The 27,041-nt window shown below is 50.1% G+C and overlaps 11 protein-coding genes across 11 annotated transcripts; 4 read left to right on the top strand and 7 right to left on the bottom strand.

The window, feature by feature from the left end:
* Positions 1-314: 314 nt before the first annotated feature.
* Positions 315-2,221, top strand: BX661DRAFT_183036 (glycoside hydrolase superfamily). The gene is made up of 2 exons (XM_051536129.1): positions 315-1,437; positions 1,479-2,221. The coding sequence occupies exons 1-2, from the start codon at positions 487-489 to the stop codon at positions 2,112-2,114; spliced, it is 1,587 nt and encodes a 528-aa protein (XP_051391481.1). The 5' UTR covers positions 315-486; the 3' UTR covers positions 2,115-2,221.
* On the top strand, positions 2,222-4,662 carry BX661DRAFT_183034 (uncharacterized protein). Its single transcript, XM_051536128.1, has 8 exons — positions 2,222-2,628; positions 2,749-2,854; positions 2,875-2,962; positions 3,256-3,314; positions 3,338-3,709; positions 3,809-3,990; positions 4,026-4,203; positions 4,242-4,662. The coding sequence occupies exons 1-8, from the start codon at positions 2,579-2,581 to the stop codon at positions 4,488-4,490; spliced, it is 1,284 nt and encodes a 427-aa protein (XP_051391480.1). The 5' UTR covers positions 2,222-2,578; the 3' UTR covers positions 4,491-4,662.
* Positions 4,663-6,975: 2,313 nt separating this feature from the next.
* BX661DRAFT_183029 (uncharacterized protein) lies at positions 6,976-7,930 on the top strand (the record flags this gene model as incomplete). The annotated part of the gene is given in 4 exon segments (XM_051536127.1): positions 6,976-7,056; positions 7,069-7,716; positions 7,760-7,833; positions 7,866-7,930. Coding segments are annotated over 4 exon segments (825 nt in total), but the record flags the coding sequence as incomplete, so codon positions are not given.
* BX661DRAFT_183028 (Armadillo/beta-catenin/plakoglobin) lies at positions 7,919-8,701 on the bottom strand. Its single transcript, XM_051536126.1, has one exon. It carries the CDS (start codon positions 8,632-8,634, stop codon positions 7,993-7,995), a length of 642 nt encoding a protein of 213 aa, XP_051391478.1. The 5' UTR covers positions 8,635-8,701; the 3' UTR covers positions 7,919-7,992.
* Positions 8,702-9,420: 719 nt separating this feature from the next.
* Positions 9,421-11,218, bottom strand: BX661DRAFT_193937 (CoA-transferase family III domain-containing protein; the record flags this gene model as incomplete). Its single annotated transcript, XM_051537829.1, is given in 7 exon segments — positions 9,421-9,844; positions 9,862-9,883; positions 9,905-9,971; positions 10,069-10,317; positions 10,349-10,472; positions 10,490-10,751; positions 11,125-11,218. 7 exon segments carry the CDS (start codon positions 11,216-11,218, stop codon positions 9,421-9,423), a joined length of 1,242 nt encoding a protein of 413 aa, XP_051391477.1.
* A 2,226-nt stretch (positions 11,219-13,444) lies between these two features.
* BX661DRAFT_132454 (uncharacterized protein) lies at positions 13,445-13,687 on the bottom strand (the record flags this gene model as incomplete). Its single annotated transcript, XM_051532597.1, has 1 exon — positions 13,445-13,687. A coding segment is annotated over one exon (243 nt), but the record flags the coding sequence as incomplete, so codon positions are not given.
* Positions 13,688-16,495: 2,808 nt separating this feature from the next.
* BX661DRAFT_25509 (uncharacterized protein) lies at positions 16,496-19,782 on the top strand. Its single transcript, XM_051539006.1, has 2 exons — positions 16,496-16,893; positions 18,054-19,782. The coding sequence occupies exons 1-2, from the start codon at positions 16,865-16,867 to the stop codon at positions 19,645-19,647; spliced, it is 1,623 nt and encodes a 540-aa protein (XP_051391475.1). The 5' UTR covers positions 16,496-16,864; the 3' UTR covers positions 19,648-19,782.
* BX661DRAFT_183017 (multidrug resistance-associated protein 1-like protein) lies at positions 19,693-20,643 on the bottom strand. Its single transcript, XM_051536125.1, has one exon. The coding sequence runs from the start codon at positions 20,611-20,613 to the stop codon at positions 19,843-19,845; it is 771 nt and encodes a 256-aa protein (XP_051391474.1). The 5' UTR covers positions 20,614-20,643; the 3' UTR covers positions 19,693-19,842.
* Positions 20,644-21,836: 1,193 nt separating this feature from the next.
* Positions 21,837-22,621, bottom strand: BX661DRAFT_25552 (uncharacterized protein; the record flags this gene model as incomplete). Its single annotated transcript, XM_051539009.1, has 2 exons — positions 21,837-22,011; positions 22,115-22,621. A coding segment is annotated over one exon (324 nt), but the record flags the coding sequence as incomplete, so codon positions are not given.
* A 1-nt stretch (position 22,622) lies between these two features.
* Positions 22,623-23,331, bottom strand: BX661DRAFT_25515 (uncharacterized protein). Its single transcript, XM_051539007.1, has one exon. It carries the CDS (start codon positions 23,230-23,232, stop codon positions 22,684-22,686), a length of 549 nt encoding a protein of 182 aa, XP_051391472.1. The 5' UTR covers positions 23,233-23,331; the 3' UTR covers positions 22,623-22,683.
* Positions 23,332-24,677: 1,346 nt separating this feature from the next.
* BX661DRAFT_25525 (uncharacterized protein) lies at positions 24,678-25,764 on the bottom strand. The gene has a single exon (XM_051539008.1). The coding sequence runs from the start codon at positions 25,573-25,575 to the stop codon at positions 24,736-24,738; it is 840 nt and encodes a 279-aa protein (XP_051391471.1). The 5' UTR covers positions 25,576-25,764; the 3' UTR covers positions 24,678-24,735.
* Between the last annotated feature and the right edge of the window lie 1,277 nt (positions 25,765-27,041).

Raw genomic sequence — 27,041 nt, 5'->3', positions numbered from 1 at the left:
AAGAATCAATGATATACGCAATTGTTTAAGTTGGGGGAAATAGGGACACACATGGCAGAAAATTAAGAGCCATTTTAAGGCGTGTCCAAATAAAATATTTCTTCAAATTAATGCCGAAAAAAGTAAGTGACCACATATCCCTAATTTGGTTTGTAAGGCGCTTGGCCAAACAATTTTTTGAAGTGAAAAAGCCAATGAACTTGGTGGCTAAAATTTTCGCGCAGAGAGATTTGTTGCGCACATACAGCCATGACGGGAGATTGAATATAAATGCGAGCAGATGCCATGGTTTGCTTTACTCTCTCTCTCTCCACATTGAATCTTTTTTAATTATCATTTTCTGTCTTTATGCGCGTTCATTTTCTAGTTTAAAACATATTATATTCAGTTGGCAATACTCGCTTAAACTATACTACTTTGTCTGGATTTATATTACTTTCTTTTTTCTCACATTTAGTCGTTTTAGGATATTCAATATAACCGACCATGAAACTCACGCTGGCACTTATCAGCCTGGTGCAATGCGCCCTGGGGTCTGTGTGGCCGGTTCCTGCGGTGTTCAACACCGGAAATAGCACGACAGCGGCGCAAAATCTGTACATTAATCCTGGACAGACAAACTCGCAAATACTTGCTGGTGCTGCCAAGCGGTACAGCGCAATAATAGGCAAGGAGGCATTCAAGGCGCCAGCCGACTACAACATAAACCCAGTTTCAACCTACTCGACGCTTTCAGGACTGACTATCAGCGTTGCAAGCAACGACGAAACGCTATCGCTGGAGACTGACGAGTCGTATATGCTGGATGTCCCATCTGGCGGACAGGCGTCTTTGAAGGCGCAGACTGTGTATGGGGCACTGCGCGGACTGGAGACGTTCTCGCAGCTGTTGGAAACACACCAGGGGGTACGGATGGTGCGCAACACGCCCATTTACATTGAGGACCGGCCGGCACTTGCACACCGCGGCATTTCGCTGGACACTTCACGCAACTACTATCCGGTTAAAGATCTCGAGCGCACGCTGGACGCCATGTCGTACAACAAGCTGAATGTGCTGCACTGGCACATTGTGGACTCGCAGTCGTGGCCGGTAGAGTCGCAGAGGCACCCGGGTCTGGCAAAGAACGGCGCGTACTCTGCCGAGATGCAGTACTCGCACAGCGACGTGAGGAAGCTCATCCAGTATGCTCGAGAGCGCGGAATCCGGGTCATTCCCGAGTTTGACATCCCTGGGCACACTTACATCGTGGGCCAGACGTACCCCGAGCTTATGAGCTGTTTGAACCAGCAGCCCAGCTGGGACAAGTTTGCAGCAGAACCACCGAGTGGGCAGCTCAACATCGCCAAAGACAGTGCGACAAACTTTGCGGTTGATGTGATCAACGAGTACGCGCAGCTGTTTACCGATAATGTGTTCCATCTGGGCGGCGACGAGGTCAACCACAACTGCTGGACCGAGGATCCTGACGTCCGGAGTACCTGGCGGCGCACCCGGGCGAGGATGTCGAATCCCTGCTGGCAAAGTTTTACGACAAGGTGCACAGTGCCGTGCACGCGATGAAGAAAACCGGCATGTCGTGGGAGGAGACGCTGTTCCACAGCACGTACGTGCCGCCCAAGGACACAATCATCCAGACGTGGATCAACGAGCAATCAATTCCCAACACGGTGGCCAAGGGGTACCGCTCGGTGGCATCGCCGTCATCGTCGTACTACCTGGACTGCGGGCACGGTTCGTGGATGCCGGACTACGACGGCAACTCGTGGTGCGATCCGTTCAAGACGTGGATGCACGTCTACAACTTTGACCCACTGGCCAACATCTCCGACGCAGCGCAAAGAAAGCTGGTCATTGGGGCCGAGGTTGCGCTGTGGTCCGAGCAGACAGACCCTACTGTGCTCGACGGGCGCCTGTGGCCGCGTGCGTGCGCAATGGCCGAGACGGCATGGTCGGGCAAGTCCGATGGCAGCGGGCATATACGGACCACCGGCGAGGTGGCACAGCGGCTGCATAACCAGCGGTTCCGCATGGTCGGCCGCGGAATCAATGCCGAGCCAATGCAGCCTCTGTGGTGCGCTCGCAACCCGGGTGCCTGCAACCTGCCAAAGTGAAACAAAGTGGGATTTTTTTGCAGCGCTGTAAAAAGTGTGATTGAGGGTGTGCGCACACGCATTGTTCATTCTTTTTGGCACTTTTGAAAAATAAAGAGCAGTCCAGGTTTGCCTCGGCTTGTTTTGCTTTAACTTGGAAAGAAAAAAGAAAAAAAGCATTAGCATCTTTTGCTTCTTTTAGTCTCATTTAAATTTAAGCTTGGAAAAGTCCTTCCTTCCTTCCTTTTATTTTATTATATTCCTTTTGTATTTTTATTGTTACTTGTCTATATATTCTACCGAGCGGCGCGCATACACTTGAACAAGCAAGCAGGCGCTGTTTTTCTTTTTTGGTTAATTTATAGTTGTTTTTTAGCACAGAGGAGCGCAAAGCAAAACGGGAGAACAGGAGCATACAATTTTACCAGCCACACTTCAGACTCACAGCCTTGCAACTTCACAACTTCACAATTTCACAATTTTACATGACTGGCGGCGGACACCAGCGTACAAACGGTATGGACTTTGCAATTCAGTGTAGCTTAAAGAGCGTATGTGTGGTGTGTGTGTGTGTGTGTGTGTTTGTGTGTGTTAAAACGTGTCTATTGAGCATTTGTGGCTTTTGGTTTGTGGTTCGTGGTTTCCTTCATAATAGCTCTTCGGCGCGGGCTGTCGCGGCAGCAGGTTCATCGGGATCATCGATGGGGGCCCCAGGCACAGGGTATTCGGCAGCGGCGACATCGGCAGCAGCCACGGGAGCAGTCAACAGTGGCAGTGGCAGTCGTCGCATGCGCACATGGATATGCTGACCGATGACCAGAAGCGAATACTGAAGCGCAAGATTGAGCAGCTGCGAGCGCTCGAACAAGGTAAAGGGCTGCACCAGCACTGCACCAGAACTGCACCAGCACCACCAGCACTGGTTTGCGCATTGAAGGTATATGTTCATGTCCATGTCCATGTCATGTAGGCCATTTGGACTCACAAAAAGCAAAGCGGCGCACTTTTGTGGCGATTTTTATATGGTGGCTGTAGATATCGAGCAGCTCAAAGAGGAGAGCATCCAGGCGCGGTCCGGCGGCTGGGCGTAGGCAGCGTGACAACAGTGAACACGCTCGCGGTGTTCAAGCAGGCGGCCGACTGGCGGCCGATCTCGCAACAGGCGCGCAGAAGCTTATCAACTCGACCACGCGCATGAGCTGGGACATGATCAAAAAGGCGGTGGCCGAAGAGGAGAATACCAGAGCAAGAAAAACTGGTCGTCGACAAAGGGCCGTGGCAACCGCAAGGCGCCCGTGGCGCGCAGGCTGGACGCCGAGGTGCTGAAGAAATTCGGCGTCTACCCGCAGCTGCAATTCCCCGTGCTGGCCACCTGCGACTCGTGCGGGAGGCAGGTGAATGCGCATTTCCTCAAGGAGCACCAGGAACTCAATTGCTCCGTGTCGACGGTCAAGCGCGAGGACAAGCGCACGGCCGCCATCCGCGCAAAGGAGCGCGAGCGCGAGGAGAAGGAGGCGCGCAGAGAGGCGAAGCGCAACAAGGAGGCGCGAGCGGCGCAGGGCCAGGCGGGCCAGGCGGGCCAGGCGGGCCAGGCGGGCCAGACAGCAGCAGCAGCAGTGCACTGCCGCGGCTGCTGCCTCTGCTGGCAGAAAGCGCTCTGCCGATGAGGCGCTTGGGGCGGCGGCAGCGCCGCGGCCGCCCCGCCGGCGGCCAAGCCCAAGGTCACCAAGAAAGAGCGGCTGCGGCTGGAGAAGGAGCAGAAGGAGCGCGAGCGGCTCGAGCGCAAGCAGCAGATGCAGGAGGAGAAGGCGCGCAAAAAGCAGGAGAAGGACCTGAAGCGCGAGCGCGAGCTGGCCAAGGCGCGGCTGCCCGTGGATCTGGACAAGCAGTGCGGCGTGTGTCCGAGCCGCAGACGCCGCCGTGCTCACGCAGCCTCACGTGCAAGACCCACTCGATGGCCATGAAGAGGGCGGTGCACGGGCGGTCCAAGCTCTTCGATGCGCTGCTGCAGGCGCACTTGGCCAAGTCGCGCAGTGCGGCGGCGGCCAAGAACGCGGCCATTCGGGGGGCTGGTGGGCACGGCGGAGGCGCTGCCGCCGCGCTGTGCGGAGTGCCATGGCGGCGGCGGCGTTTGGGTGTGCTGCGGAGGATTTGGCTGTTGAGGAGGAGGAGGAGGAGGAGCTGGGGTCGGACGAGGAGACCGAGAAGGTGCTGAGCGCCGTCGCGTGCAGTAGGGGCAGGCCGCTGGCCGTGAGGCCGACGATGCTGCCGAGGAGGAGACACCACTACTTGCGCGTGCGCGACTTGTTCTTTGATGCGCTCAAGTCGCCGACGACGATGGCAATGGCGATGGCGATGAATGGCGCGGCGGAGGCTGCGGCCGCTGCTGCCGAGTGAGTCCCCGGCGGCGTGAACGGGCGTGCTTGGCCTGGCCGGCGTGGCCCGGAATGGCGTGCTTTTTAACGAGATTTCCCCCTTCTCCCCCGAACCCTTCCCGCATTTTTCTTTTATTTCGCCCTTTTTCTCTTTCTGTCGTGTGTATGTATTATTTACTGCTGGCCCTCTCGCCGCATAAAGCTGCTTTTGTTTGCACATTAGAAATGGCATGAAAACAAGGAAAACAAACAGGTCTTTTCTGTCTTCAGATGGGAGGAGGAGGGGCAGACACCGCAAACACCCACGCTTTTATTCCCTTGTTTGTTTTCTCTTTTACGCTTGGTATTTCAATTCCGCTCGTCCATCAACACGTTTCATTCCAACTCCAACTCCAATCCGACTCCATTCCAATCCAATTCCAATTCCAATTCCAATTCCAATTCCAATTCCAATTCCAATTCCAATTCCAATTCAGCCCTCAGCAATACACACTTCATGAACAAGGACAACGGCAAACCCCGCGGTCTGCGCGCACGACTGCGCCAGCGCCGCGGACGCACCAGCAGCGAAGACGAAATCAAGCCACGCACAGGCTCGCTCGACCTCACATCATCAGCATTAGCATCAGAAACAAGCCTATCCAAACAACCCGCGCCCATGCACTCCCTCACAGCCGTGCCAACCAACGGGTCCTCGCCTACTCCCACTGCACGGACGACGGCGGCCTGGCGCTCGGCGAGTTCGACACGGACGGCGACGAGGAGGCCGAGGCCGAGGATCACCAGGACAGCACCAGGTGCTGAGGCACCAGCCGTCGGGAGCCATCCTGCGGTCGCATTCGCAGGAGTTCCAGAGGCCTGAGACACCAACCGGCGCGCGTCAATGGGAGCAACCGGCGGGTGAGCACCCACAGTGTGCCTGGGTTCAACAGCGGGCGCATCGTGGATGTGCGCATGTCCGATAATGAGAGCCTCGTGAACCAGTCTGGCAGCCACGCATCCTACTCTTACGACGAGGCTGATGGCGACTTTGACGCCGACGGCGAGTTGAACGCCGTGTACCTGAAACGAAACACCGACTTCCACATGCTGTTCCGCAATATCCCCATCAACGAGCTTCTAATCGACGACTACGGCTGCGCCCTCCAACGCGACATCCTCGTCCAGGGCCGGCTGTACCTGACGGAGAACTTTGTCTGCTTCTATTCCAATATCTTTGGCTGGGTGACCAACCTCGTAGTGGCGTTTGACGAGATCGTGACGATTGAGAAGAAAATGACCGCGCTGATTATCCCCAACGCCATCCAAATATCGACTTTGCATGCGAAGCATTTTTTTGGCTCGTTTATTTATCGCGATTCGGCATTTAACCAGTTGTTTGATTTGTGGACGAAGAGAAGGTGTGAGAAGCAGGGCGGGTTGCCTGAGATTGGGAGCGCTGAGGGCGGGGGAGGCGGCGCCGATGTGTCGCGGAACAGGGATGTGCTGAACTCGTACCAGAGTCTGACTGAGGAAGACGAAGAAACGACGACGGCGATGATGATGATGATGATGATGAGGAGGGGAGTATTGATGAGGACGAGGATGAGGATGAGGATGGGGAGAGCAACGGGGAGGAGAGCGACGCGGAGAGCGGGGATGATTATTTGAACGGAGATGAGCCTGTGTCGGGCTGATCTCAGGATCAAGGGATGCCCGGGCTGCTGCCACTGCCACGCTGATATCGGCTAGCCAGCCGGAGAAGGGCGCTGCTCCTGCGCTTGCCTCTGCTGCGCTTGGCGCTGCTTCTGCAGCCGCCACTCCTGCTGCTGCTGCTGCGCCTCCGCTTCTTATGCTGCTGCTGTTGCCAGGTTGGAGCTTGATCTTGGCAATGTGTCTGCGGGCGCAGCCAGCCAGTCGGCAAACCTGACCCGCGCGCCATCGCAGGCCTCAGCAATGGCCAAGGCGGCGGCACAGTGAATGGGTCGACAGCCACCCTTGATACCATCCCTGCGGCTGCAGACGAGACCGGTGGTCTGCCCCCTCTGCTGTTGCCCCTGCCCCTGCCCCTGCTGCCCTGCCCTGCCCTGCTTTTGCTACTGGCGCAGGCGGGCTGCTTGCTCGACTGCCCAAGACACCCGATACCGCCGACTCCATCTCGCCAACAACATCCAGGCGCCCGGCCAGCAGTAACAGCAAGGGCGGGCGCCCGGAGATCCCCGACCTGCACCGTCCCACCACCTGTCCCTGCGGCACCAGCGGGCTGACAGCGCACTACAGCCTCGAGGCCCTCGACGCAGTCTTCCCCCTATCTCTTCCGCTACTATTCTGCATTGTCTTCAGCGGCTCTGTGCCGGCGGATATTGAGAGGAAATATATTCCGCAGGATAAGCTTGATCGCGCGGAGCTTGCGTCCAGCTGCACGCGGCGAATAACGTCCTGCGGCAACACCGATGTCAAAACCGAAGGCTGGGTGCCTGACCCCACCGACCCGTCGCGCGAAATGTGCATGTACAATTACGAAAAGCCTCTCGGGTTCGCCATCGGCCCAAATCAACCATGGTCGAGGACACCTTCCGCATAGTCAAGCGGACTTTGACCAATGCGTGGTTATCGAGCAGTCCGTGAGAACTCCCAATGTGCCTTCAGGGACTGCGTTTTGTGTTAAAATTCGGCATTGTCTTTCGTGGACTGCTGGGCCCAGCAATGAGCCGCCCGGTGGCTGGTCGCACTACCGGATGACGTTTGAGGTCGAGTGGACTAAGAGCTCGTGGATCAAGAATGCGATTGAAAGGGGGTCGAATGATTCGAATAAGCAGGCGGGCGAGGCCTTGGAGAAGTTCATCAGGGAGTGGATCGCGAAGCATCCGGATATGGAGGTCAAGGCTAGAGCCGGAATAGTGCCTGCCACCAACGGAGGATCCAGTGGAGCGGCGGCAGCGAATAAAAAGGGCAAGGCGCATAAGAGAGGCAGCAGGAAGCGGATGGAGAGTCCCAGGGGGCTGCGCATGGAAGAGCTCGTGGTGGCTGTGGATAAGGGATTGAACACTGCGACTGCGTCTGAACCATCCAATCTGTTGAGGAAAAGTAGTCAGCGGCACACAACTAATTCTACTACCGGTGCCGATATCAACGCTGCTGTTGCTGCTGCTGCTGGTGGTGGTGGTGGTGGTAGTTCAAAGGCGACTGAATCTCGGGTTTCGGCCGCGTCGGCAGCGGCAACCAGCATCCTGGGTGGCTTGCGCGATCTTTCCGCGGTGCATGTCCTGGTGCAGTGCTTGTTTTAGTTCTGGTGCTTTCTAATGCTTGGAGTTCAGCTGGTCCTTGCCATATTCATCCTCGGACAATGTGTTTGCCGAGGTACGTGAGCTGCGTGCGAGCGTAGAGTCATTGAGCAGGCTGGTCGCTAATATGACAGCCGACTGCAACCGCTAGACTGAAATCTCTTTGAAATCAATGCATTTAAGAACAAAATAAAAAATAAAAAAAAAGTTTTATGTGAATGTAATAATAGAAATTTATGTTTGAAAAAATTAAAAAAAATATTAAGCCGTGCTGTTGAGACGATCGCCGCAGTCACCGATTCCGGGCGATACAAAGCCACGCTTATCCAGGACATCGTCGACGACGCCGATATAGAAGCTGACCTGTGGGTACTTCTCAGCCAATGCCTCCACACCCTCCCTTGACGCACATATCGCCAGGAACTTAATCTTGGGCACACCCCAGCTCAACAGAATCTCAATCGCAGCGCCCGCCGTCCCACCAGTAGCAATCATCGGATCCAAAACCACGCACTCATCAACACTACAAACCCTCGGTAACTTATTATAATACTCCACCGGCTGCAGTGTAGTTTCCTCGCGGAACAACCCCAAATGCCGGACCTCAGCATCGTGTAGGAGATCGGAGGCTGCTCCGAGCATTGCGAGGCCGGAGCGCAGAATTGGAATGAGTGCGACTTTAGTCGTGATTTCTTGCTCGGTGTAGCTGCCAACTGGGCTTGTTGCTTCGGTGGTGGCTTGCAGCTGGAGGTCTTTTGTGACGTCGTAGAGCATTAGGCTGGTGATGCTGGAGATTAGCTCACGCACCGTGCGCGCGCTATTCTTGGCGTTGCGCAGAGAAGAAATCTTCTGCTGCGTGATTGGGTGCGTACTAATGAAGATATTGCTGCTTGTGGTGGTCATCTTTTTTTTCAAATGTAAAGCCTTTAAATAAAACAAATGAAATTGTTTGTTTGTTTGTTTGTTTGTTATAGGAAATACTATAGGGAAAAGAGGGAAAAGAAGAAGGGGAGAAAGGAGAGCAAGAAAAATGAAGGCGCGTTTTTGCGCTTTTTAAATACCCTTTTTGTATATCTATTATACGGAGTGAGCTTTCCTTCTCATTGGCTTTATTTTATTTTTTAAAGTCAGTCAATGTGGCACAAATCATTGTTTAAAAAATATTCCCACCATCTATCATAGTTTCTCATTATTGTCGTGATTTGTCTGTCTGGGCTTTGCATTGTAAGCCATTTACCACGCCTCCAAAAATGCACCCGCTTATTTTTTCTTCGTAGTTGCTCGCATTGCTGTTCAAACACAACAAAATAATAAGAAAAATAACGTGGGAGTCAAAAATATAAAATAAAATGTTAGATCATGTTTTGTCTGTGTTACTATTCTGATTTGCTTTTCAAATATAATGCAGCGGAAAAAAAGTCCGTTTTTGTTTTTCTGTTGTTGTTCCCATGTCATGTGCCATTTTCCTTTCAAGCAGAAGACACCAATTTGATCTACAAAGTTTTGGTTTCGGGGAATATCAAAAAAGGGATCCCACGCACCAAACTCTTACCTCCTTTCTCTCACTCACAACATACACATGTCCAAGCGTACGCCCAAAATCAAATAAAAAAATCAATATATGTTTATTAGTGTGACTCACTCACACACAGAGAGAGACGGCAGAGAAGGATAGTAAAAGAAAAGCATCTATACGGAATAGTCATACAACACGGTTCCACCGCCCATCACGGCCTTCTCCAGCTCGGCATCCCCGTACCCAAGTACGCCTCTAAGCACCTCCTCCGTGTGCTGGCCAAGCATCGGCGGAGGCAAGCGCACGCCGACATCCGACCCCGAGTACTCGACCGCTGGGCCCACCATCTTGATCCTGCCAACAAACGGATGATCCACCTCCTTGACTACGCCTCTGGCGACCAACTGCGGGTGCTCGAACGTCTGCTTAATATTGTTTACCGGCCCATACGGCATCCCCGACCCCTCCATCAGCCCCAGGACCCTCTCGGTGGTTAGCTGGCTGAGCTCCTGGTTGATCAGCCGGACGAGCGCAATGCGGTTGGTTACGCGGTCAACGTTAGTGCGGAACGCGGATCCGTGGGGAGCTCTGGGTGGCCTATGATGCGCGCAAACGTCGCAAACTGCTTGTCGTTTCCTGCGCCAATGCATATGTTACCGTCTTTGGTTGCAAACACCTGGTAGGGGGCGATAGAAGGATGCCGGGTGCCCCATCTCTGCGCCTCCTTCCCGCCAATAAGATAGTTTGACCCAATATTGGCCAGCACCGAGCCTGGGTCTGGATCAAGGAGGCGTCAATGTGCTGACCTTTTCCCGACACACCGCGCGCATCAGCGCCGCCATGATCGCGCCGTGCGTGTACAGCCCAGTCATTACATCCGTCACCGCCACGCCTACCTTGACCGGCGGTCCGTCTGCCTCCCCTGTTATGTGCATGAGCCCGGCTTCCGCCTCAATTATCACATCGTATCCAGCCCTCCCGCTGTACGGACCCGTGGACCCATACCCGGTTATAGAGGCGTAGATCAGCCGGGGATTCACCCGGGCCAATGTCTCGTAGTCCAGTCCTAGCTGGCCAGCTTGCCCGGAAGTAGTTTTCTACAATTACATCGGCTTTTTCCGCCAAGCTCACAAGGATCTTCTTTCCCTCCGATGTCTTCATATCCACAGCAATGGATTTTTTGTTACGGTTGACGCAGAGATAATACGCGCTCTCACCGGGATCTCTGGCGGCTGTGTGTACAGCGAGGAGTTCAGGGAGCCGCGGCCGTTTTCCCGGCCATGCTGTTGCCGTTGCTTATGATGGTGGGGTTTGAAAGGCGGGCCCCAGGCGCGTGTGTCGTCGCCACGAGTTGGATGCTCAACTTTGATTACTTCAGCTCCAAGATCTCCCAGCAGCATGGTGCAGTAGGGTCCGGCGAGCACCCGAGTCATGTCCAGAATGCGAATACCAGCAAGTGGACCAGGTGTCTTATTGGTTACCGTGCTGTGCGCGCGCGTAATGCCTATGGGAGCCCGTTGGAGGCGCTGTTGGAGAACGGACTTGGCCTGCGTAATGGAAAACATGACAAATAAATATGTGGGTTGGTTTATTTACTATAGCAGTAAAAAGAAAGTATAAAAAGACAATAGAAATTTGTAGAGCAAACTACAGCATGTTTGGTAACGGGTGGTTTCTCTTCCTTTTTTGCAAGGATCTTGGTTGGCTGGATCAGGGAAATGTAAAGATAACGAAACAAAAAAGGTGAACCGAGAAATTTATTTACGCATGTGTGGGAATATTTCTTATTTTTCGGATTTTAAATTATTTAAAAATACAATACAAGTTTATGTATATATAATAAACACGTAATGAACATGTACATTTAAATAATTTACTCTGGTGAATTAAGGCTGTTGAAAATCGACTCGGGGTGTTCTTAATGTACTCCTTCGCAATATGAAACAGGTCCTTAACGCATTCACAGGACATTGCAGGCTCATCCTTAACATCCCTGCCCTTGCCGCACCGGCACCAGGACCCAATAGACACATCAAAAGCAAGCTCTATCCCAAAAAATATAGTCGATTGCCGAACCGCATCCGAGGAAACAAGCACTTTGTACGCCTCAGGACACTCGCCATTTAGTGTTTCCTTGTACGCATTCAAAAACGCAATTACAGGTTCCGGACACGGATCTGTGCTTGGGTTGTAATCTGGGTTGCAAACATAGTACGCGGGCAGCAGGTGCGCAGCCAAATGACCGATGTCGCTGTAAATATGATCAATGTCGAAGCACTCGAGGTCGATCAGATTAACTGCGCGCGAACCCGGGTTGAACAATATGGACGTCGTCCATAGGTCGCCAAACACAAGTGTTTTTCCCTTTGCGTTCTCCGGCTGCTTAACCTCTTGGTGGAAATCCATAATGCGTTTTATGAACTCATCGCTGTCATTGGCAAATTCCGGGTGCTCGGCTATCCGCCTGTACAAACCCGTATAGTACACGTTGTCCATGAGAGTTTGTACCGGCCAGTTTACAAAATACTTTTCCATCTTGGCGTAGTTTTTGAATCCAAACTCATGCAACCGTGCGAGCCACTCGCCGGTGCGTCGGCTCACAAGAAGCAGGTCGTCCATGGGCGGGTGAGGCTGGTTTGGCGCGTACCAAGCATCGTACGCCTTCAAGTTACCAACGTCCTCGAGCACGATAAACGGCACCGAGCTATCGTAATACAGCAATTGCGGAATATGTACCCCAGGTGTATCCGTCAAATCTTGTCCAAAATCATTAAGCTCGCACAGCCCCGGAATACACGTAATTACTGTGGCCAGCTGCCGTTTGCCATTAAGCAGAGCAAGTCCGCGGACCTCAAACTCCATGCGCTCGGTGGAAAACTCATTATCGGGAAACGCCGACATTCTGCTGTTTGCGTATTTGACTATCACTGTGCGCCCGTCCTTGTTGCTCACTCGCCAGACGTGGTTTACCATGCCACCGGTGAGCTTGGTTGCTGAGAATGTGTATTGCTCGTAGGCAGTGCCTTTGAGAAGGTCGAATGGCGTTGGTATTTGCATTTTGTTGCTAATAATAAATTTGCGAGCACATGATAAAAGCCTTGATGGACTTTACATGCGTAGGATGGAAATGCAAAAAAAAAGTTGGCGATGTTATATCTGACAAAATTGTGACTACCAGGTTACTATCTTGTTGGGTTACTGCATATATATTTATAAAATAAAAAACAGTTGTGATAATATTTGGCTAATTATAGATGGGCATAACAGTTCAGTAAATGAGCAAATGAATAAAATAAACACGCAGTAACCAAAAACAATGGAAAATGAAGAATAACGCTTGTCATCAGAAATGCCAGTCAGGCACTCCTCAGACAGGCCTGTGGAATTTAATATATAATCCATGTGGTATGCGACGCGCACATAGTAGTGAGCCCCCAGTGTGGCTAGCGCAAATATTCTCGCTTGTATTCACAACTAACGTCGAAATGTTTCTTATATTAAGCTCTGCAAATATATTGCTTGATAAAACTGATGCACGACAAACCACAGGCTATTTAGAATCGGTCCGATCCACAAAAACTAATGTTTTGAATGTTTTTATTTCTTTTATAAGAGCATCATGAAAAATACTCAAAAATATAACATGTGCCGAAAAAAGAGAGAAATAAACAAATAAAGAGAAAGAGAAAATATAGAAAATATATGAAAAAACGTGATGGACAAGCATGTGCTCGCAAGGTGGGCTGGACTATTGTTACAAGCAAGAAGAAGAAATATAGTTGTAGTCGAGAAAGCCACGCATCCGATGTAACTAGGACTGTGTTGATGAGGACCAGCGAGCGCCGTTATTATTTCCAGCAATCGACTTCAAAGCACTCACGGATCCCCCAGTGGTGATGCTACGTTGGCCCCACCCAGTCCCTGGTCGCGGTATGTGGTGACCTGTCGCAATGGGCTCATGGCATTAGTGCGCCTATAGTCGGCTACTCCCTTGGCTGGGGATCCCTGCATGTGCTGCTGCTGATGTTGCTGTTGCTGTTGCTGCTGGTGAGAGAAACTGCCTCCGCGGCGAGATATTTCAACGCCGTCTGCCGAGCGAATCACGACTGGCGTTGTGTACGCGCTAATGACAAAGTCACCGTTGCTTTTGGAAACCTTCTCGGCCATGCTTTTCTTGACGCTCTCAAGCAAACCACGTTTGTCCTCGTACACTGTGTAAACTGTCCCATAGTCTCCGATTCTGTAGGTGACGTTGTACGGGTCGCACCAGAGCACAATGTCGCGAGGCAACAGCCGCTCGAGAAGGTCAACCGCCACGCCGGACTGCTCAGCAGCCTGAACAAATGAGTCGTCGAGTCTCCGCCAGTTGCTCATTGACCTGTAACCGCTGCCGATATTGGTCTGGTCCAAATGCCAGTGGCCCGAGTACTTGCTAGTAAGGCGTTGATTAGTGCTTGTCGCAGTGTCTCCTTCTTTTCGGCCGGGACGACCGTGTCTGGAACGTATTTGAGCCAAAAGTTAGCAGCATTTTCGATTTCCGTCTGCATTCCCGTATGGACATGAATCTCTTGAGAAAGAGAGCGAGTGAGCTGGGGGGAAGAAAAGTAATAACAAAAATAATAATAAATATAGTCGGCCCTGTACTGGAAGAGAGAATCAGGCGAGGTGCAAGAAATCCACTTTACGACCGCCGTAATTGAGCCGAAATTAAACAATAGTTGAGGGGGGAAACAAAATAGGCCGAAGCGAATTTGAATTTTGTGGTTGGCTAGAACCACTGAATTCCAGACCAAGTATTTGTTAATGAGGCGGACCCGCTGAAATAAAAAAGTCGGCCCTCCCGCGAATGTCGTAGCAATAGTGTTCTATGGCTGTGAAGTTGCTTGTAATTTATTCTCAGCTTTGAATCGAGAGAAAGAAATAAAATATAAATTAGTAAAGTGGAGGAGAAATTGATTTTCTATGTACTTTTCTCAAAAGCCCGGCACAAGAAAACGGTACGCTTCGTGCCAATGGCGCGTTGCGAAAAGGGGCCAGCCATTTTTTGGTTTGCTGACTGGAGTTTTGTAGTCTGCACCTCACGTGCACCCGATCGTTGGCTTGACAAGAGATAAAAAGGGTTGTGTTTAGAAAGCCACGAAGAAAACTTCAAAGAGCCAAAGAAGGTTTCAAAGCTGAATCTTGGAAGCGCTACAAAAGAGAAAGTGTGGGTGTTTATGTTTTAGATTTTTTTGCTTATAAAAAAAGCTGCCGCTATCAATAGTGTTGGTGCTCCCTCTGCCTTTATTTTTTCATGGCAGGTATCGACATTGGATCGTGCTGCGCGTTCATGCGAGCCCGATAGAGTCAAAAACAAAAAAGCATACTCTTTTAACCCCCACCACAAATGTGGATGCTGCGAAATTGGCGCAGTCGAGTCAAGTCGATCATCACAAACATATTTTTTGGCAGTAGCAAAAACATGTTGAAACCCAGGCAATCGGTCAAAACAATAATGTTTGTTTTCAACAGACCAGCCTGGGTTTGGCGCAGCGCAATATATATATATATATATATATATATATATGACGAGCTCGGTCTTTCACTGGGTGCGTGTGCATGTTGCGGAAATTGCTACAATATTTGAGACAGGTTTGAGTCAAACATGCCAACAGACCAACAAGCTGCCACCAGCATACTCGTGCGAATGGAGATCGCAGTGAGATGGTGCTCCTTACGTTCATTTTAAATCGGCAATTTGTAACGGACCGTTCAGACCGCCTCTGTGTACATGCCGAGATGACCAGCGCCTGCTTTTGGACACATGAAGCAACTGAGGCGGTTTGTTGTGAGCTGGCAAGGTGGAAAAAAACTGCCCATCTTTTGGACCAGCACTGAGATTGAAAACACCAAGGTTCAGAGCCAGCGCTGGGAATTACTCCGTCCTTTGGCACTTGCCAAAATATCCTTTAATTTTTTTTAGCTGAAAAACCTAAATTTAGGGGGGGGAAGTCGCACGTCCCTTTCCCCTCCCCGCTTTTCGCTCGTATTGTGATGTTGCCCCTCTCCTGTTTTTTAGATGCTCTCATTGTGAGCAAATTAATTTCAGCGAGCCGCAAAAAAAGAAAAGACTGTCGGAGAATGCATGCTCAAATGGCCCCAAGGATTGCCATTTGGAAAATAATACGCGGGTCAGCCAGCCTCATCTAAAACGGGAAATGCCAGCGACCAGTTTTGGCTCTTATAATGTAATTTTGTTTACTTTTTCGCACCCTCTTTCCGCTCTTCCAACTGCCGTCACAAACCTACGCCTAAGACACCAGACAAAAAGAACAAATATCTTTTACTTCTTCTTTTCCTCTCACCACCACTTCACTTTATTATTCTCAGCTTTCCCTCTTTATTTCTTATCCAAATACTCCGCCATTATCTTATTTTATACACCTATCCTTATCTTATTCTTATTCTCACGAACCGGCGCCTTCAACTGTCACCAGCAGACTGCGCAATTTTGTTTTATTATAGACCGTTACCATTCACGCTTTGCCTAGTCCTAATAGCACGTCTGGGTTACTTTTTTACCTTACTCCACATATCCTTTGTCCTGGATTGAACCGCCTACTTTTTTATTACGCCCCTAAACTATTCAACCCCGCAAAGGTCCATCACGCTCATACATCACGCCATTTTGCCACCTTCCTTTTTCAGCTCCCAAATTGCCCACCATCAATCGCATCGCTGCTTCGCACTCTGCTTCTTTTTTCGGACTTTTAAACATTAACAGGCATAGACATTTGCGCACTGGACTCAACTTGGGTTTTTTCTAGCATCTTATTCCTCAGCAAACAATCACCACCACTTGCATGCTTTTTGGTACATACGCAATAACCTATTGATATTCTTTTGACATTTTGACACAACAGGTACAGTTGATATACTATTATTTTATATTAGCGCTTTGACAAAATGGGCTTATCACATTTATCACCAATACAGTACATATTTCCGTAAATTGATATTAACTTTTTTGTATTTATTAATCCCAACAGCCAAGGCCGGCGTTCTTATTATTAAAACAATAGGTCCCGATCAAGCTCGTCGGTACGCTCGTTCCATTTCTCTTACCATTCTCATTTTCATTTGGCTCATTTCTACATAGTCATCTTGGGTCACTAGTCCACATCTATTATATTGGCTCTCTGGCTTTCATTGGAATTTACACTCACGCCTACAAACCGCAACTTCAAAACATATACACCGACACTGACACGCACTGTGTTGAATTCCCCCCCGAGAAACCCAAAGATTCAGTAGCAGCAGCAGCATCACTATAACCAGCTCAAATACCGACAAGGCAGATCCATTCAGCTCGCAGATCAGCTAAACCCGATCCTTGCCTATTAAACGAGTATTCTCAGCTTCCCTTATTATAGAAGGCAGAGAAAACTCGGTTTTCAGATTCCGATCCGCATACCCTGTTCACTTTCCTTTCTCAACTTTATTTTGCACCCAGCACATTCGGCCAAAATCCAGTTCATACTCGGCAGCAATGGAACCAATTATCGATGATTCGCTTGGTACAGACGCGTCTGGTGGCGATAAGCCGCGCATCAAGATACAGCTCTACAAGACTGAGCCATGCCAGAACTGGGCCCTCCACGGAATTTGCAGGTAAGAACACCAATATTTAACCTGCATTTCTAACTTTACCGTTTGTGTTTTCATATTGCAATTATCTATCCTGGATGTCTTGAATGCCTGCTTGCTCTCCTGTCTTGCAGCATATATTGTCGTCCAAAACATGCGATCTTCCGGATCAGTTCCGCTGCTGCGAGGCGTGTGTGGATATATTAATGGCCGACTGATGAGTGCGCGAAAATCCCAAATACCCGAACCACTGTTGTGGTTTTTATCCTGCTCACTCAAGTGACTACATAACCAACTGTAGATAATGCACATTTGGTATGATATGTAAATATTGACACAGACTATTTGCAAAGTCAAGCACACATGCACTGGACACATGTGCCGCCACCACCAATACTTTTTTACTGAGCGCAAGGCGCGTCCTGCAAGCACAAATCCAGCTTGTATTGCCTGCTATTTTTTATTTTTCCCGATGCTCTTTTTTCGCTCCTCGAAATTGCCGATCCCCAATTTCAAATAAAAATTTGGCGCCCGCCAATATTTGTGGAAGCTTCTTTGTGTCTTCTTGATTGATTCGACCGTTATTTATTTGCACATCTACTTGTCTCGTCTATGCGCGTATGTACATCTTGCAATTGCTGCTTTATCCGCAATTCTATGAGCAACGATTGCTCCCTTTTTTGTTGTTATGTTTCCAAAAGGGCGCTAGTGGATTCCCACGTATCTGCCGTGGCTACCGCCAATGGTATCCTTACAACCCGTCACACTCATTTTTATTGTTAGCAACAATATTTCACAACACAACATCGCATCGGCAATGTAATTTCTTTTATCTTTCTTGTCAGCCCATTTCCGAATAAGGGCCAATTGTGCGAGAGAAAACAAAGGGGAGGAGAGCGACGTGCCATGCACGCTGCTTGCAGCTCATTAATCTGGTTATCCTTCTGTATACCGATGCTCTATTTTCCCTGGCGCTCTGTGCATGCCTCTATCAGTGCGCGCTGCCCTTTCCGGCTGTGCAGCTGCCAGACGAGCATGGAGCTGCCTAAGCTTTTGGCGTGTTCACCGCAGTCTCTGCTGCCATGTATGTTTTAATGTGCGCATCTTTATGTCTCTGGCAGTTGTCGAACTATTATTAATACCAGTTTAACCCTTCATGTTTTGCCACGACTGAATCTAGATACGGCGATCTGTGCAAATTCGCCCACGGAATGTGCGAGCAGAGATCGAGGCTCAGGCATCCAAAGTACAAGACGTCGATGTGCAAAGACTATCCGCTGGGAAAGTGCTCTTTTGGAGAGCGCTGCAACTTTGCGCACTCGATGGCCGAGCTGCGCATTACGCTCCCCAGCCAGGTCATGCAACCAGCCCCGTCGGCGCAAGCGCGAGCCTTGATCCAGAACCCCCTTACAGTGCTGCCCGACGGCCGTATGCTATCTACGTTTACGCCCGTAACTAGCGCCAGTACCGCTGTTGGTGCTGGTGCTGGATCTCCGGCCAACGCGAAGGGCATTTATGTAGCACCATCCTCGATGGCAGTTAGGCGTGTGGCAGGCGACCTCCGGCGCAACCAGTCGATGGGCACGCTCAGGGTTGACCGATCGACCAATGTACCTGGAGGCGTGGTACCGGTACTCAATTTGAAAAATATTGTCAGTTCCAGCGCATCGACATTTGAGTGCGCCAACCCAACCAACGTGGTTGCGAGCCCGGCCTACACAGCACACCCGCAGATGTTGCCTGGTCCTCCTTTCTGCCAGCCGCCAGCCTCTCCTGCAGACTATGGAAAGCAACCTATCCATCATCTGCAGCGTGAGCATGCCAACGTCGCTCGCCGTGTGGCCTCCTTTTCGCATCTTCCAACTGCGAGATCATCTTCTTTGCAAACTTTTTCGCCCGCAGGTCCTGTCTTTACCAGCAATGCAAGCGGCGGCTACTTGCAGGGTTTTTTGCTGGGCGGCAACCCATCCGGTGCCTCTACTGTTAGCCACCTTCACACATCACCACTTGCTCAGGTCTCTCCCAGCCAGTACTCGCCTGCCCTCTCCTCGGCATCTTACCGCGAGTACGATGATGTTATTACACCCGGGCCGCAGATGGATTCGGGCTCTCTGAGCGGTGAGTGGATGCGTGCACACAATCCGCAGCAGCAGCAACAGCAGCAGTCTATTCCGCCGCAGCAGCAGCTTCTCAAGTCATCCCAGCGCCGGACCCTCACATCCAGCGTCAGCATGCAGAACTTGCCTCGTTTCAAAATACCGACAAACTGGGATCAGCCGCAGCCAGGAACCCTGTCTCTGTCGTCATCGATTCCGGAAAGTCAGTCCAGAATCAGCTCGCAAAACTCGGCTGCCACACTCATCGACAGCGATGTCTGGTCTAGCTCCGCATGCAACAGCTTTGGGTTTGACGCGGCAAGCAAACCACACGAGTCGCGCTTCTTCCCAGCGTCATCGGTACCAGGCAACTCTGCAGCAGCAAATCATTTGGGCAGCTACTATGGTGCGCGCACACACCCGCACTCGCAGTTCCAGCAGCAGCTGCGGCGCCAACAGTCGACTGACGATTGGATTTCGCTACGCAACGCCCACCCGTCACCGAACACAACCGTTAATTCTGGATTAAGTGTTGATTTAGGACTGGGTGGTCTGGCTTCCTCCCCTGGCACACATATACCCGATAACCGCCTGAATTCCCTCGACCAGCTGCGAACCGCCACTTCTACGCGCAAGAATTTTAACAACCTTTCTTATAACTCCACCCTGTGCCTTTAGCACGCGCACTCTAATGGTTAATTTTTTTGACTCACTTCTTTTCGCTATTTTTAACTACCTAATTTTTATTTACATCCACTGTCCTTGCCTTGCAGCATATGAAAATTTCAACTTTAAAAAAGAACGATAGACTATCACAGCTATAAATAACCGTTTGAACTTGAACGCAATATGTTTATTTGCTGATAAAATATCTCAATTGCCATGATTGAGCTTCATGCTCTCGACCAACTGTGAGAAATGACTGTTCTTGTCAGCAAGTAGGTTTTCAGGTGAGTCAAACTCTGCCATCTGGCCGTGGTCCACTACCAGGATGCGGTCGCTGTCCATGACAGTGCCCAGCCGATGTGCAATCGTCAACATGGTGCATTCCTTGAACTCGCGGCGGATCACCTCCTGCATGATCTGGTCAGTCTTGGAATCTACGTTGGCCGTTGCCTCGTCCAGAATGATAATCTTGCGCCGCCAAAGCAAAGCCCTGCAAAGACTGATGAGCTGCTGCTGGCCGACACTAAAATTGCCACCACTATGCTCCACCCATTTGTTTAACCCGACACCCTCGATCCATGGTCCCTTGTCAGACTTTTCGTTATCCAGAGGCTTGACGTACTTCTCTGTTGGAGCATCGAGAAGGTTGCTAATTTGACCCGCACGAATAGCCGCCCAGACTTCGTCGTCGGTGTACTCGTTGGCTGGATCCAGATTGTCGCGAATAGTACCCCTGAACAGCGCCGGGTCCTGCGGAATGATGGCAATGCGCGATCGCAGGTCACGATGGCCAATGGTTGAAATGTCAACGCCGTCAATCATAATCTGGCCGCTGGCTGGCTCGACCAAACGCATCAGCGCGTATGTGATCGAGCTCTTGCCTGCACCCGTGCGGCCGACAATGCCAATCCTCTCGCCGCCTTGTGCCGAAAAGCTGAGCCCTTTGAGAACCAGATCTAACTCTGGGCGGTAGCGCATACTGTAGTCGCGAAACTCAACCACGCCATTCTGCGGCCAACTGGGTTCTGGCCTTGCATCCTCAATGACCGCTGGTTCCTCGTGCTCCAGCTGCTCAGTAAATTGGTAGTAGCGCGAGAGTGCCGGGAGTTGATTCTCAAGGCTATCAAACACTTGAGTAAGAGCAGTAGTGCGACTGAACACATTTAATGACAGCGATATCAGCATGTCAACCTCACCGGAAAGCACAAGAGCGCCGGTGTAAAGGCGCCTGTAGATATTGAACATCAACACCCCGCTGCGAATAAGCTCGACACAAACGGTGGGCAAAATGCCACGCAAACTGCCAACTACTCTATGGTAATAGTCGTATTTTATATACCCAGCAGTCGAGGCTCTGAAGCGGTCCAGGTACTGGTCTGCGCATCTGTGAATCCGAAGCAGAGCTCTGTTTTGGAGCACAATATTGTTGTGTTTTAAAAAATCGTAGAGGAAATGCAAATCCCCGAGTCTCCAGATACAATTTTCCGGATTTCCAAAAAATACGCTGTATAAAATAGTAATGCCAACCAGTGGTAAGCACAGCAACACAACTATTGGCGACGCCATTGTAATCTGAAGTATGGAGGAGGCAGCCAATAAGCCGTCAAACAGAACGGAGTTGCACAAGGTCTGTGGAAAATAAATGGCAACGTCGTTTCGATCGTTTGTGAATATGTCGACGAGCTGCTGCCAAGAGAGTCTCTCAAACAATGTGAGTGGCAGCGAGAGAATACTGCTGATAAGCTGGCGACGCATTTTCTCCAAAGTACGTTTGGTCCACAAAACCTTCCTGACCCACGCCCCAAATGAGTTTAGCTGCATGCGACCAATCTCTATAAATGCGTTGACAATTAGGTACCTACTCATTGACTGGCGCATCGTGTCGGGATTGCTGTCAACCATGAGTCCGATCCGCAGACTTTCGACATAGTATATCGCATAAACATTGGCAAGCTGGATCGCAGCCACAATAGCAACAGTCCCGTACCCACTGAGTTCGATAAACCTCCACAGCTGCCACAGCTTGAACGGTGGATCCTTCAGCTCGGGGCGAATGGTAAACTTGCCAGATTTGGTGTCAGTGTTACTGGTTGAAGCAGTTTCTGTTGACGAATCAGGGGTGTGCTCATCTGTGTTGACAACAGACACTAAATCGACTGGCTGCTGCTCGCAATCACAGCATGCCCCTCAGCAAGCGTGACAACCTTGCTGCTCAGCGGCACCAGATGATCGGCGTGGGTGACTAAAATGCGTGTTTTGTCGCCAATGATGCCGCCAGATGCCAAAACGCGCTCAACAATGAGGCGCTCAACCTGCGCATCAACAGCCGCAAGCAAGTCGTCAAAGATGTAAACATCCGCTTTTAGGTACAGTGCCCTACAAAATAATTATGCAAAATAATTAGCAACAAAGTACATATTCTACACTCTGCATATGTTGCATATATGATACACGTTTGCTGTGAATATCCAATACTTACCTCGCTAGTGCAGTCGCACCTTTTGACCGCCGGACAGGTTAATGCCATTAGGGCCAATCTCTGACAGATCGCCAGCTGCAAACTGCTCGACGTCCTCGGAAAGAGCGCAGGCTTCAAGCACCTGATGCATCCATTCCTCGTTGTACTCAGCGCCCATGAGCACGTTCTCGCGGAAGGTGTCGTTCATAATGTATGGCTTCTGGCTAACGTAACCAATCTTGCCATACACCAGCCATGTCCACTGACCACGGGCATCTCGCCGCACAGCCCTGAAAGGAGTGACGACTTGCCGCCGCCAATGCGTCCGATTATCATTACGAACTCGCCGGCCTTGACGCACAGCGTGATCGGATCCAGCGCAAACTTGTTGTCGCCCCAGCTTAATACACAGTTGTCGAGCTTTACCACAACGCCGTCCTCAGCGGTCTCTGCCACGTGTGTAATATAGACCTTCTGCTCAGCATCAAATAGTGTCTGTATGAAATCCAGACCCTTGTTGATTTCAACAATTGTCTTTCCAACAGAAGCAATCGTTTTGGTAAAATTTGTGAGCGAGTCGATTGAGTCCACTAACAGCGCGATTTTCGGGTATATACAGGCTTGCTGGATGCACCAAAAAAGACAATAATTGTCAGCGCCGCGGAAATCTGTGAGGACGCGCACCCGATGAGGTTGACACTGTAGCTTGCCATATGCCAGAACATTGGTGGAACATAGTCTGGCTTATCTCTGAATGCCTTTACACCTATGAACACATTCTCCCAGGCGTAGAACTTGATTGTGCGGATGTTGTTAAGTATGCTGTAGTAATCATCTTGAAACCTGGGCATTTTGGTCGCTTGATTCAGTTGTCTCAGTTCTCGATCTTTTGGGAAACCAAGTGGAGAACAGTTGGTGATGAGGGTGATGACGATGGGAATGACGGCATACCATCCGATCTCTCTGTAGATGATCCACACGTTGAAGAGCTGACCAAACGCTGAACTGAGGGCACCAAGAAGAGTAACGGTTCCTGACGAGATATTCTGTAGTTTTTTTGTTGAACTCCATGCGTCATAAGGATTGCAATGGGACATCATAAAAAAATCTAGGGCCTTGACTTGGAGAAGCGCACGCATTTTCTGTTCCAAATCTTCTTTATTCTAGAAACGTATCTACCAGCAAGGGTAGTGAGCGATAGCAGCTGCCAGAAAATGAGCAGCACGGCCAATCTTGGATAGTCGACTGGGCTTGGGCTGCCGATGGCCGCGAGGATGCCAACAAACAGAATCCGGCGCCAGTGAGTAGCCATTTGAACTAGTGTATCAGCAATAAGCATGCCTACAAGTTCCTTCCACTTGGCATTAATAAGCCCGCGGATGACAAAGAACCTATTTGTACAAATTCCAAAAAACATACTGGCATATTTAGAACAACGATATATATAACAATATATATTTAGTTTTGCAAACATAATTTTCAGCAATATTTTTTAAGTGATTACCTCTGCGTCGGGTCAAATGCTGCTTTTTTGCTGTGCTCGCTAAACTCGCTCTCAAACTTGCGGTTGCGCAAATCTTCGATGGAAAGGCCACCACTGCGCGTGAGCCTGACAAAAACAAAGCCATCGAGAGCGCACACGCCCTTGAGATGGAACAAAATGTTGCTTTTCAATTGCGAATTCAGCGCATACCACGCAAGCCAAATATGAATTGCTGCGCTGGCTGCAGTTGCTGGCAGGGACATTATCAGCGGCGATTGGCCCAGCCGGTAAAGTCTAACCACATAAATGCAGGAAAGCGCATTGCTGCCGCTGGCTGCACCCAAATAGTGGCAAAATGCCGAATATGCCGTCAGCGAGACTGCGGCAGACAAAGAAGCAGTAAAAACAACTGAGCTGATGGACGCGGTCTGGATTAAAACAAGTGCCACATTGGCAATGCCCAATGCAATCAGTGGAAACGCAGGCGTGGGCAATGCTTTGCGCCTGGTGGTTTGGCATTAAACATTGCCACAAGGCAGGCCATTGACACAACAGTATCAATTGCGACGCTAGCGTTTACCGCGATAAAATCGGCAGCCATTTGTTGGTAACTTGAAAAAGATGGTAATATAAAAAAGTTTAGTGGGTGGTGTTTCAACAAGCTGTAAGTAAATAAAATAAATGTGAAAAATATGGTGAGAGAATGAGAAGAAGCGGAAGACACATCAGTGGTTGGGCTTTCTATTTTGTTGGTATGCACGCATCACTACACTAGAATGAGAATTTGACATTCAGAAACATATGCAACACCGTTTTGTTTAATAACAAATTATGCAAAATGCAATAAGCAAATAGGAAATCTTTTACAAATAGATCCAAAACCGCAGTCAAGCAAATGATCTGCTGAATGTGAAAAATAGTTGAGAAAAAACAATTGTATTGTTAAAATGTTCTTTTTTGCACTGTAAAACAAATAGCTTAATTTAGATATGCAATACATTTTTCACTATTGTTTGTTACATCATCCCATGGGTTTATCGCATTTTGCAGTTGCATCGGCACCATGAATGATTATACCATTAAAATACTTTTCCATATAAATATTGTTTCAATTTTTATTTAATTACAACGTGTATCAATGGGCTACATTTTAGTTTGTTCACTCATATATAGAAGTGAATGTGGGCAAGGGCGGAGGGATTCTCGCCAATATGTTTCTCGACAATCTCGCCGGGCGAGTCTTATTTTTGGTGAATCCTTCCGAGCTCTCGATATAATCCTCGGCAAACTGCAAAATAGCCTGCATATCCTCAGAGTCATTCTCGCGCATGGCTCCAAACTGGTAGCCAAACTTGCCAGGACCCGAGACAGCGATAACGTTGCCCAGATGGCACATGGACAGACAGCTAACAGGGACAATGCGGAGGCGAGACTTGACAGCATTCGGGCACTCCCGGGAGGCAGAGCCGTGTGAGTGAGGCTCAGCACCGCGGCAAGCCGCCCGCTCCTTCAGCCGCTCGTGCTGCGTATGCAGGGCTTGCAGATTCTCATACAACATACGACCAGTGGTCTTGCGACGACCGTCGGTGTAGATGTTGGGCGTCTGCGGCATAACCAGGTCCTCCATGTCGTCAACTTGCTGGCCATCGCGCGGGCGTAGCTTACACCGCAGAACACCATCCTCGTCGCTGCAGATCTTCTCGCACACTTCATTTGTGCTCTGCCGGTGGCACTTGACGCACACAAAGAGGTAGTGGTCGCCATTTGATGATGCAGAGGCCTCCAGTGCGGTGCCCCGACCGATGCTTGGTGGGACGAAGGCTGCTGGGTTGGACACAAAGCCGTAGCTCTCGTGGTCTGTGGTTTCAAGCTGCACGTGGCCGCGGTCCCGGCGTGCCACAATGGGCTTTTGCGCGGCGGAAGGCCGGACAGCAACTGATTTGGGCATAATCGATAGCGGCGCCGGGTAGTCAAATGGCTGGGGCCGGCCGTCACGCATGATGGGCGTGCTCTTGGGCGCGCTGGGGTTCGGCAGCGGACTCAGCCGTTTGCTCGCATCAATGACCTTGGCTTGGGCTCGTCGGAATGCTTCTGTTTGAGCTCCTTGATGGGCTTTGGCATTGGCATATCAGGCGTGGGTGTCGCCTCGGAGGTGGGCGTCAGGGGGCCAGGAACAGTAACTAGGGGCATAAGCACCTCATTAGTTGCCACGTTTACTACACCACTCTGCACCTCCACATTGTAATATAAACCTTGTGACGGCACCACACTTGGAGTCCCAGAGAGTGGCGAAGACGTGTGAGGCACAGCCGACTGCGTAATCTTCCATCGATTGAGGGCCTCGCCCAACTGCGCCAAATCCTCTGGGGTATTACACAATGCTGAAGACGGCGGCGATATTGGTGTGCTATCGTAGTCATTCTGCGTCCGGCCCTCTCGTCCAGTTGCTGGGGATGATGCGCGCGATATGGCTGTCGAGTCTGAGGCGTATGAGCGAGTGTCGCGCAGATGAATTGACGGCGGCGTATCCTTTGCGGCGGATTCAATGTCGAGGGCTGACGCCTCGTCTAGCGATTTCAGCTGATTGTACAAGTAGCGCAGCATCACATAGCGGTGTCGCGATCGGCAAGCGCACAACAGCCGCAGCGATGCTCACCAGGGCTGCCAGCCGAGCTGCCTGCGAAAAATTGTCGAGCGGCCAAAAAATGCCCATCGGTCAGGATAAAAATAATAATATATAGATTTTTTAGAGGAGAAAATAAATAAAGTGAAAAGTACAGGCGCGAAAAAAGATAAGATGTATAAAGGAAAACGGTGCGAAATAAAAATATGGATTTTCCAAGACCTTGAAGTTGCCCGTTTTATATATACTGTGTTGGTCGAATGATCAGAATCTGGTGATGCTCGGGGCTGGGTGTATTAGCAAGCGTGTGGCTGAACAACCAAGCGAATGATGGTTTCAAAAAATATAAGGCGCGGTGATAATGATAGGTGTGTGAATGGATAGATGAATAAATGAAAACAAGGGAAGTGGGGAGTATGTCTTTGCGGTATGACCAAATACGCCTTCCCTCTTTTTTGCCTGCTAATAAAGATAATAATAGTCCAAGTGAAAAAGAGAGAAATAATATCTGTTGCGTTTATCAAGGGGAAGGGAGAAGAAAAAAGGCGAATCGATTAAAGTGAGAAAACAGTCTAAAAGAAAAGTGAAGAGTGCAAAAATCGTAATTTGGGCCCACACGGCGGGGGCCTCGTGCATCTTATAACCGAAAATTTTTCTTGCATTTAGTGAGACATCAGATAAGCCTTCCTCCCGCAACAATCATGCAAAATGAAAAATTACAGCCACGCCTCAACATTTCTGTTTGCTCTATTTCTCCGCGCCCAATCGACGTATCCAAAGGGCTGGTGCAGTTGCAAATGCAAATTCAAGTGATTTTTTACGAGCAGCGCCAATTACTGCGC

The sequence above is a fragment of the Kickxella alabastrina genome (assembly GCF_025024165.1).
Source record: "Kickxella alabastrina strain RSA 675 chromosome Unknown BX661scaffold_12, whole genome shotgun sequence".
Classification (NCBI taxonomy): domain Eukaryota; kingdom Fungi; phylum Kickxellomycota; class Kickxellomycetes; order Kickxellales; family Kickxellaceae; genus Kickxella; species Kickxella alabastrina.
This window is presented reverse-complemented; position numbering and strand designations above follow the sequence as displayed.